Raw genomic sequence first — 11,648 nt, 5'->3', positions numbered from 1 at the left:
CAGTTATTGCTCCGATCATTCATAGATAGTTTTTTCAGGGATTCAGTCCGAATTGCATCGAAGAATTTCTTCATAACGTCTTGTACGACAATACTCAGAAATTGTTATTGTAGTTATATTAGCAATTTATCAAAAAATCTAAGAATCATTTTATCAAAAATATAGGAGTTCTTTTAGAGATGCTTGTAGAAATTCATCAAGATATACTTAGAACTCATACAAGTTTCAACAGAGGTTACTTTAGGATTTTCTTTCGAAATTCCTCGTAAATATTTTCAACAATTTTCTCCAAAACCATCTGAAAATAAAAACTACAAATGAACTTTAACACTTCACTTTTTGCAAAAAAAATAAAATACTAAAATCACTAAGGTGAGCAAATACCTTTCGACACTGAAGAAGTCTGTAAGTCGCAGACGAAATAGGCCTATCTGTCAAGATAAGCAACACATATTAGAGTTTAAAGGTATTTGCTCACCTTAGTGATTTTAGTATTTTATTTTTTTGCAAAAAGTGAAGTGTTAAAGTTCATTTGTAGTTTTTAAACATACTCTAATAATCCCTCCCAAAGTTTAATATAAAAAAGTGTAGCATCTGAAAATGTTTCTTAACACATCTCTGGAGATATTCCTGTATTTTTTTTTTTTTTTTTTTTTTTATCTTTATTAGGGAGATTTTCAGCCCACGGCTGGTTCATCTCCATCATTCCTGTATTTAAAAAGGTTTTCCTGAAGGAGTTTCGTATTATAGAAGGTGCTTTAATCGGAAATGTTGGAGGATGTCCTAGGGAAATCAATGGAATATTTTTGGCGAATTTGATGCTTTGTTGAAAAATGTCTGAAACGATCTTTGTATGGAATCTTCGAAGTATTTTCTGTGAAAAATTCCATATTAAATTTTCGAAGGTATTTAAAACGATTTTTTTGTAAGAGTTACTTAGAAAATTCGTGAAAAATCTCGAAACAAGCTCCTGAAGAGATCTTCAAAATAAAATATGAAGGAAACCAGTCAAACGAGCAGTAATACTTGTAATTTCACGAGGAATTACAAAAGGTCTTAGTACTAATCTTATAATGTTGGGTTTCTTTTTGTATTCATAATTCATGTGATACCTCGTTTTGGCTGATAATTGTTTCTTTTTCCAAGCAAGAGGTCTTTAAAGTTCTTATTTTCAAGACGATATATCGCTACCACTGAGTTTTCCAAGATATCAATCGGTAAAAAACTTTCTTCAGAGATATATTCCGGGTACGTCGCTGATGTTCATAAATCTTCATTTAATTTTAAAAGAAGGCTATTTTTTCCTTAAGTTCGAATGGACTGTTTTTTTTATCTGACTTTGATGATTAACGGCATTTTCACATCATTTGATATAAATCATTCGTGGAAATCAAGTAAAAATCACTAATATTTTCATGCTTTTTCCTATGTTGCCTAAAAGTTTAGAATAAAACAGATAGTTTTTAGAAGGAAAAAACACTTTGAAATTTATCGTTACACATTTTTTTTTTTCAAAAATACCAATCTTTGAAAATATATTTTCTAAATTTATTATTATACATCAATCATTTATGTATTTTGGAGAAATATTCAAACTTGGAATTATTTTTCAAGACCTGGAAATATCAGGGAATTCCATATCTGTAAACGAGTAGACACCCTGTCATTAGTGCAGCTGAAAGAGCATTGAAAGATATGTTGAAAAATGAACTCAACTCAATTTTGGCCAAATTGCAGATGGGACTGACTTGCGATTCACGGCAGTGCAGTTGTTATGCAATATATACTAATTAAGTGCGTATAACTAAGGCAGAGCCTGCTTCTCAGCTTATGTCGTTTTCGTTTTTAGGAACTGGGTCGGTGATCAACACATAAACAAACCAACGTTAAGCAAATTGTAGTTCGGTCGAACCTGAATCGGGTTGGGGTTGAAACTGTGATTCAGAACGGGTTGCGCCAGTTCCAACCTAGGTTCAAAAACGAATTCGACATTAGTGTTTTGACCATTTTTTTTTGCATTAGTATGTCATGTAGCAATCATCAATATACTGTATGCTCCAAGATTGATTGAAGGGAGGTTCAGTGATCTAAGCAGTCAGTGGGTGCGAAGTGAGGTCAGCTACAGGGGAGGTGAAAGTGACAGCCGGCGAGCTGGCTAGCTGGCGAGTATGTTTTCATGTATCGTTTCTATGGGAATGTTAGGGATTGTTTACCACAGAAAATAAATCCTACCGGTAAGTGAAAATTTTCTCCCGCATTTCTGAGTAACGTTTACCTTCTTCGTGTGTTTTAGAGGATGCAAGTGTTTTATTGATTAAAGCGAGGAAAAGCTACTATAGGGGCCCATTCACAAATTTCATAACGTTGAAGGAGGTGGGTGGGTGTCTTTAAGATGTTACAGGTCATACAAAATTCGAAAAATATTCATCCAAAATGCGTTACGAGGGGGTGGGTGGGTAACGAAAACGACCATTTTTGGCGTTATGAAATTTGTGAATGAACCCTAGGATGCTACATTATTCTTCTATGACTAGTGAAATTAAAAGCCGAACGAAACGAGATGGAGTGTGGATGTGAAAAATATTTAGAGGTACGTCTTGAGTTAGCACCTTCAAACCAAAACAAACTCGCCAGCTGTCACCTGGTATTCCAAAATGGCGAATTCAACACTCTGACACATTGAAGTACCTCCCTTCTAGATACCTTGGTATGCTCTGCAAAGTCGAGAAAATTTCCATTACTAAAAGATTCTTGACCGGCAGGACTCGAAGCCACGACCTTGCTGGATAACTGCGGGTTTTGTGTTGGGCCCCAGAACTTGTGACCTTCAAACTATTGAGAATTTTATGTTGAATAATGAAATTTTTAAATAATTACAAAATTAAATCGGCTTTATAATGCCTCATAGCACTTAAGCCTAGGTCTAGGTAGCGTCGTGGAAACATGGGTAAATTAAAGGAAGTAAACAAAAATAATGCGTTTCCAATTCTCAATCACCGGGGAGGCATAAAAGTTAGGCTAAAATATGTATTCTTTTTTCAGGCATTTTCACTGATCAGTAACGGACAGTGATCTTTTATAACCAATAACCTTCATGTCAAACAGGTTAGATCCCACTATGCTTGGATCACAGACAAACAGACGTAACACTGAGAACAATTGTCGATCAAAATCATAGTCACGAGGACATGTACGCCCAATGCTAAAATCGGTGTGTTTGGCCGATACGCCAACAGATGGCGGTAGTGTGCAAACGTCAAACACGAACAAAAACGATGCGAGCACTGCGGGTGCACTGTAAGGTCAAAGTACCCTTTAAAGAGTAAAAAAGTACCCTCTTTGAGAGAAACTAGTTTAACTCATTAAAAGAGTAAAGGGCCTTTACTCTTTAAAGAGTAAACGGCTTGTACGTCAAATCAACGAGTGAATTTTACCCATTATTGCCGACAAATTTTTAATGAAAATGGGTAAAATTTACTCTGTTTCCATTTCTTGTATATTTTGATATTAAATGCTACTTTAACAAAGAAATATCAATGTAAAACATTAGATGCAGGTTTAGGGTATGTTTATTTTATACAGATATAATTAATTGAATTACAAATTTGATTTATACACGCACTTTAGTTGAAACATCAACGGAAGAACAGCGTCGGCTCCGAATGGCTTGTGTCCTAAGAATCTAGTATTTCCGTATTCCCTCATTCATTTCCCGAGGTATTCCGCGGATGGAATACCAGCACATCTCGGTAGCGAAAGGTATCTTAAATCCGGATCCTCGACTCTGGAGTTTCAATGCAACTTGTCCTGTAATTTGTGAAACAAACTGATATTCATATTATTCATTAAATCAGTTGCACTTACCTCTAGTCTATTTTTCGATGCGCTAACTACATATTTTTTCTTATAAAAATGTTCCGCGAATAAATAAGGATCACCATTTTATTGAAGTTCAAGAAACTTTTCACCCTTTAATGGGTAAACGCTTCGAACTTCAATATGGGAGAAAAGTACCCATTATTTCACATTTGAAATTACTCTTTATTTTGACGTTTCCATACATCCGGAAAAAGTGGGTATTTTTTCCACATTAAAGAGTAATGACGAGTTTACAGTGTGGTGAATCGGCCACCTACCATATATTTGAACCGACCGTTAAAAAGGTGGTCGATGGCCAATTATGAGAGTGTGACGTCTGTTTGTCTGTGCTTGGATGGTTTCAATAAGAACTTGCATGCAACATACGCATAATTTTGGATTATCGTTTCATATTCAGAATGTATGAACAGCCCCTCGTTAATGATGTCTTCATCTGTCAGTCCGTGAAATCGTACACAACCCGCTAGGCCTCGGAATAGTTCCGCATTCTCCGGTTCCTGTTCAAGCCCAGAACAACTACCGTAAAAAGGCGCCACCAGCTAGAAGCAGTCATCTAGAGTACAGGAACATCCACCAGAAACGATCCACCTCGATATGGCCGCCGGAACCAGCTTCGACGTGAGCAAGTACAAGACCTTCTACGAGTGCGACGAACACTGGGAACTGCGCCGTATGTTCATGGAACGGCACAAGGACCGCTTCAGCGAGGACGAGCTGGTTTGCCTGGCGCAGGTTTTCACCAACGTGGAGTTTCTGGGCTGTCGCTATCCGGCGGAGACGATGACCCTGATTGCGGAACTGTCCAAGGACGTGGCGGCCGAGTACCGGCAGTCGCGCGAAACCAAACTGAAGCGGACGTTTGTGGCGGCGTCCGATGCTGCCGCGGCCAGGTATGCCAAGAAGTAGGAGGCAGAGGTTTACATTTTAAGATTTTCGAAGAATAAGGACAAAGTTCAACGCCTGGGCGGTTTCTTTAAATACTGCACATTTATTTTTCAATCATTGTAATGATTCTAGGATAATTTAGTGGCGTATTTCATGTATAAGTTGGATTTTTTTGTAAAATAAAAAATATAGTTAAAATAAAAAATGTTCTTCCTATAGTCATAAAAATGATTTGTAGTTTGCTTAAAAGTAAATTTTGAATACGGTCATTTGTCCGGAAATTTCACTTCCTTTTTTGAATCCAATAACTTAGTCCATAAAATTCACTTTTAAATAATTTTTCAATAGGGGGTTCAGATCAATATAAATTGTCTTCTCTAAAACGAATACGCACAGTGTCCTACCCTGCTGCTTTCACGTTTTACAATCTAAGTTAACACACTAGAGTCTATTCAAAGTCCGAAAGTATGGTACAGTTAGGTCGAGCCAGGTGGAACCTACGGACGCCCTGCGCCGTGACCGAGGTGCCGGTGACGTCCAGTAGCTTCAGGTGCGGTGCTGCCGATTCGAGGTGGTCCAACGAGGTATCGGTAACCAGTTTGTAGTTCCGCACGAACAGTCGCTCCAGGCTGGTGTTGTTCGGCCGGAAGTACTCGCGGATGAAGGCCGCCCCGGCCAGTTCGTGCCGTGAAACGCCGTACGCGCAAACGCCGCGATCGCTGACCAGCGAGACGTAGTTCGGTCCGGGAGCGCCTGGACCTAGGTTAAGATACTGGTAGAATGCGTTCGCCGGTCGTTGCTGATTGTTATCGGCTGCCTCACCTGCTCCTCCTGCGGGATTGTTCTCCCCTCGGACGATGATCACGTGTGGCATCATCCTCGGTTGGTTGTTCTGTATGGCCCCATGCAGAATGACACGAACTGGGGGAGAGAGAGGAGCACATTGCGGTTGAATCTTTGAGTTTGCAATTTACTTAAATAATTATATCGACATGTTAGATTCTAAGGATTCACAGACAATCTCTCAACTCAACTCATTGGCCATTTTTTGACCATGTCGATTTATTACAGGGGCTCGAATCATTTATCGATGTCTGGAATTGAATCATTGTTCAAGTAGTGGGTATATCTATCTAATTTTTGTATTTTTCTGGAGAAAAATATGCATTATAACTAAAAAACAGAATCAGTTCGAAGGCTCTCTAATGGTAACCCTGAAAGAATGACTAGAGGAATTCGTGGTGTAATTACTGAATAAATTTAAGAGGGATGGTTTGGAGTTTGGAGATCCACGAACGTATGGAAGAATACATGGGAAAATCGCTTCAGATATCCTAAGATGAATTCATGCAGGATTCCCAGGAGTACTACTTCATAATATTCTTTGTGGGATGCCTGAATAAATTCTGAAGTTATTTGAGGCAAAAAATCTTGAAGAATGTGGAGGAATTCATGTGGGAACATTATGACAGCAATTTCTCCGCGAGGTCAACTAATGGTGTGTTAGTGAAAGCATTCGTTTTTTCGTATCTTTTGGAATCGTCTTATCTATGATTCATAATTGGGTTCAGAGGCGCGTCCACGTTCGAAACTATGGGTCGGACAAACGTTGGCGAATATTTTGTGCACAGTGAAGCTGAGAATAATTTTAATCCTGAACTGGAAATTGAAAGTTACTATATTTTGGTTGGACATTTTTGTTTGTGTCAAGTTGAGGAAATTCTACTGTTTCCAAGCTTCTAATAATATTTTCAATTGATTTTTCCACTCAACAGAACTAATTATATAATTCTTAGAAGATTGTTTTTTTTTCTAAAACACATACAATTTGTATTGAATAAACAATTTCTGAAAAAAAAAACTTCTGAATATATTTTCTCAACACTAAGTATTTATCTAGGAGTTTCATAAGATATCTAATCAGGTGTTTGCCCAAATGTTCCGATATTACTCCTGAAATTTCTAAATGAGTTCATTTAATAATTTTTCAGAAAAATAAATCCTTGAGGTATTTCTCATTTTCTTTTTTATTTTGCAGCGTTTGGTGGGGCAATAAGAGCGCAAGTCAGTCCAAAGCCGGGGGAAGGGATAGGTAATGACCGTAATAGTCTATGCGGACCACTTGAACACCATTGGAAAGGATAAGAAGGGTTGGGGTAGGGTATAGAGAATGGAGAAGACTTGACACAGTAATGCGATTAATGCTGCAAAATGTAAATGTGCTGAAAGCAATTTAATTTGAGTTTTGAAATTTGATTTGACTTATTAAAATTCCAAATAGATCGGCCATTGTACAAGTAAGAAAGAATATGCTGATCGCTTTCTATAAATTTTATAAACAACAAAATAAAAACAATATGAGAGTGATGCTAGAAGCTGCTGATGGCACGATGCGACGCTTTAGGTGATTTTGATACTGATTGAACATTACTATAATAAGCGTAATTCAATCGATGGTGGTAACTTTACAAACTTTATCTGTTTTTGCACTGCTTGACGATGCTGATTTATATAAAAATATTTGATATTATTAGTTCATTTGTTTGTGTGATCTATGAGTTAATAATGGAAAATTTTTACATACCCTTGATGATAATACTTCCCTGACCAGAAATATTCTATTTTGACTATCCTTTTCGAAGCTATTCTATCCAAGTATCCATGTACTGCTTTCAATCCTAAAAATAATTCTTATTGTGCATGCTCATGCATTATATTAGTGATGCTCATAATCAATGCTCATGTTTAAAACATCATTGGGGCTTACTGTCTGTTGATGTATAAATAAATAAATAAATCATGCAACAGATAAGAAGGAGAGAAAGAGAGAATATAGGAACAGTGATTAATAATGAGTAAATTATGTAGTTTTTAATTCCGCTCCTAAATGCTTATCTTTGACAGATACGCGTATTTCGACTACCACTAGTGGATACGAGTAACTGACACTGAAGAAGACTGCAAGTGGTAGTCGAAATACGCGTATATGTCAAAGATAAGCATTTAGGAGCGGAATTAAAAGGTACACGGTACTCCATCTACTTTTAAGTTTCTCTATTTGAGATTCTGCTCAGAGGATTCGAACATTCATTAAAGAGTATGTAGTTTTGTTAGAATTATAAACAATTACACAGTAGTAATGAATAGCTTACAAAATTACTTTGTAGCATAGCTGAGCCTTTCGGATCGTAAGACCGATGTATACAAATAATTTGTTTCGAAATTGTCCGCGTGGTCTTCTAGTGCCCCTATTAGATAAGAATCAGTCATGGACATACATACCGAATGCTCGCCATGACCCTATGACCAACATTTGTATATGTATAGCCTTAGCTGATGTGGCATTTCTAATAGGTAGTTCTTTCACTCATTGATTGTCTTCAAAACCTTGTCAAGTATAGAAAATTGATTTTATTTCATTTATTACTACATTGAAGCTACATTGTACTTATTAAGTATTAGCAGGTATTGCAGAATTCGTTCTCATTTGAGTATGAAGCACGATCAAAGCAAGCAAAGAAAAACATCCCATCTGTTGCGGTCCACGATCGACATTGTATCGCAAGGTGTAACAAATCTGATAAATGGAAGCAACGAGCGAGAGCCCCAAAGAGAGAGCGATGATAAAATCCATTTTTCTCGCTTGTTTACCATTGGGATAGGTTTTTTTCTTTACTGGCACGATAAACAATCCACGAACTGCCAATAGCAATAGTGTCCCCCAGGCTTGGAGCATGTTTAGAGGGGTTTTATCATGCACTACTATCCCCCCAATCTGATCAAAGTTGTAGCAGTATACGATAAACAGTCTCTCATAATGTGCAGCATGTTATGATAGTTACAGAGAGCGATACGTGAGAGATTCTCTCAATTTTCTCAGGATTCAATCCCTGAGTATTAGGTATTAGTTTATGTTTTTATCACTATTGATATTATCAAGGCCAGAATTCCCAGTGAGTGAAGAATTTTATAGTACTAGAACACCATAGAAGATCGCTAAACATTACCTAATCATGGAACGGCTTTTTGCTCTATTATTTTAGGTAGATGCTATTGATCTCCCTTTGCTCCTATCCGCAACCCGATGCACGCGCCCTGTTGGTATTCGAAAACCTCGTAGAAGATTACAAACCGTCAATGGCATTCCCAATTACTACCCCCCATTGCACATTCAAGGGTCTGATTGTGCTCCTAACCCACCCTCAGTCTGTAATCTTCTCGCCAGCTTGAACTTATATTTTCCCGAAGTGAAAATAATTTTGATGAGTGATAGCGCACGGTGTGCTGAAACACACATATTATCGAACTTACATGAACCTCCGATCTTTTTTTACTAAAAATTAGCCTTGATAGTCAAAAAAAGCTCGCGGAATATTAAAAAATCTTTCATCGGCAAAAAATTGGAAAAAGTCGAATTTTGTATTTTAATCCTTCTCTCATATATGAGTTACACTAATATGATGACTTTTAACGGCTTAATGACCAATTTGACATATCTTTAACATGAACAAATTCTTAGATGTTTAAAATTAAGCATCATTTCCTAAATACACTCACACAATATGACCAGCCCATGATGGTATGCCGTATTTTATATAATGGAAATTTCACTTTTCACTTCAGAAAAGCTCATACGAACGATTTGTATTCTTCTTTCTGAATCAAATCTGTAATATTTTACGTATGTGGCATAGTTTTCTAATCAGAATAGGAATCCCCAGAAATGGATACACATGGCAGTATAGGCTGTATTCATACGCGTAAAAGTCTTGAAAGAGGGTTCACTACAACATGAAGTTTTGTGCAGTCATTCATCTACTCATATGCAATGCGCACATGATATTTGGGGTTTGAAGTGCCTGATTTTGAATAAAAGGGCTGGATTACTTCGGATCGACATTATGTCATCACTCCAATTATTTGTCATGAGATGAATAATAAATGTGGCGAAGATGACAAATCGGTCCAACGTAATCCAGCACTTTTATTCACGACTTCGCACTTTTGGAGGGCACATTTTGCAAAATGAACATAACAATTTCAATAACCAACATGGACACATAAATTTTAGTATCGTAAAACGAGGTAACTTTGATAGTGCAGGATCCGCAACGTACTAAACAAAATAATAAAAATTATGTTATTCAGTTAAGCAAAACGAATGCGAAAGTAAGGAGTATCATTGTGACACTTCACCTCGGAGCTGTTTTCGTGCCAATCGAGAATATTTTAGGCTTTATATTCGCATATGAGAGAATGATGAGATTTTAGTGCGCTCACAAACAATCTGTTTTACTATCACTATTTCATGAAATTATAATGAGTTCGGTACGTATGCTTGATGACCTAGCTATAGTAGAACATGAATCCGGTATCAAACCTCATAGCGAAAAACAGTTTAACAATTTGGAATCATATTTGTAATCAAAGTCACAAATTCCCATATAACATTAAAAGCCTAGAGGTATGCAACACCTCATGTACTTCACGGGATTCATTCGATTATGGTGAATTCAATGTCGAAACATGATTATTGATAGATTTCTATTCAGAGATATAATTTTATACCCATTATTATTGGTGTTTTTCATGTTTGTTTCGACTGAAAACACTTTTAAAGGTGTTTTTGTTCAATAAATTCTGTACTTTAATTGATAAAATCTAATCCAGTTTCTCTATTAACATTCTCCAATCCAATTCAAACTATAATGATGTCAAACAATAGTTTGTTGTGGATTTTCATGTGCTTATCTACTCATTATCAATGTTACCCCATTACCGAAAACTGACTTTCGATTATCGAACCGTTATGCAATCTATCATGTGCATTTTATAACTAAATAAAATATTTCTCTCAAAAATCTATTAAAGTTACCCCGTTTTATGGTATGTATTTAGTTTTAAGTGTGTGAATGTAACTAAGGATATGTTAATGATGTGAGGATTTAGCAAACGCACCCAACAAGCGGCTGCAAGATTTCAATATAAATCTGCATGACATCTTTACAAATATTATATAATATTGTTACTCATACAAGAAATATAAAACTATATCAGAGATTTTTTTTTATTTTCACATCTTACATTTTCTGTACAAACCCTGTATATGTAACTAGTTTTGGATGTAGACAGCCGTATACTGCCCATAAACGCATGCCAGTCCAATGTTTGCTGGATTTTCTATTCACATGGGACAATTATGCGTTTATGGGCAGTATACAGGTTTGCGTAAAATCTTCCTCCATCTTTCAATCAAAACAAATGTGAATAACGAGACCAGCTAGAGTGAACATACCATACAAAATTGAAACAGTACATTGCCCTATATATTTGTATGGCTGTGTATTTAATACAATTGTCTGTTATCTTAAGAAAGCTTCATGTTCAATAACGAACTCCAATGATTTCAATTATTCAGTAGAATAGGAAACATTGATGGGAATTTGGTAAATTGTAGTATGTTTACCTTAATAAATTTCTGTATAAATGCGATGTCGTTAATAAACGGCATACCACCATGGGCTGGTCACATTGTGTGAATGTCGGTAGAAATTATGCTCAATTTGAAACGTCTCGTAATCGATTCGTCTTCAAGGTATATCAAATAAGTCTTTGAGCTATTGCAAAGCATCAAAATTAGTGTAACTGTAGTATTCTCCTATGAACTCATATATGGGAGAAGGGTAAACATACAAAAATCGACTTTTTTCAATTTTTTGCCGATGAAAGATTTTTTAATATTCCGCAAGTTTTTTTGGCTATCAAGGCTAACTTTTAGTGAAAAAAGATCGGAGGTTCATGCAAGTTCGATAATATGTGTGTTCCAGCACACCGTGTAGCGTAGTGCAGCCTGACTGCATGGTTCAGTAGTTTAACCAGAATTT

At 36.5% G+C, this 11,648-nt stretch overlaps 2 protein-coding genes across 3 annotated transcripts in view; one reads left to right on the top strand and one right to left on the bottom strand.

The window, feature by feature from the left end:
• Positions 1-4,300: 4,300 nt before the first annotated feature.
• LOC110679616 (partner of xrn-2 protein 1-like) lies at positions 4,301-4,982 on the top strand. Its single transcript, XM_021854907.1, has one exon. The coding sequence runs from the start codon at positions 4,474-4,476 to the stop codon at positions 4,783-4,785; it is 312 nt and encodes a 103-aa protein (XP_021710599.1). The 5' UTR covers positions 4,301-4,473; the 3' UTR covers positions 4,786-4,982.
• Positions 4,890-11,648, bottom strand: part of LOC5575275 — a 27,464-nt gene continuing 20,705 nt past the window's right edge. Inside the window, exons 5-6 of one of the 2 annotated variants that reach the window (XM_021854906.1) lie at positions 5,587-5,685; positions 4,890-5,523 (exon numbers count right to left, since the gene is read on the bottom strand). In XM_021854906.1, coding sequence (XP_021710598.1) covers positions 5,213-5,523; positions 5,587-5,685 — 410 coding nt within the window. In that variant the 3' untranslated portion in view covers positions 4,890-5,212. Of the gene's footprint in view, positions 5,686-11,648 lie in introns of both variants that reach the window. The other variant, XM_001661831.2, reaches the window with a different exon arrangement.

This window comes from Aedes aegypti, chromosome 3 (assembly GCF_002204515.2).
Source record: "Aedes aegypti strain LVP_AGWG chromosome 3, AaegL5.0 Primary Assembly, whole genome shotgun sequence".
Taxonomy (NCBI): domain Eukaryota; kingdom Metazoa; phylum Arthropoda; class Insecta; order Diptera; family Culicidae; genus Aedes; species Aedes aegypti.
Note: the sequence above shows the minus strand (reverse complement) of the source record. Positions and strands in the feature narration are given on the sequence as shown.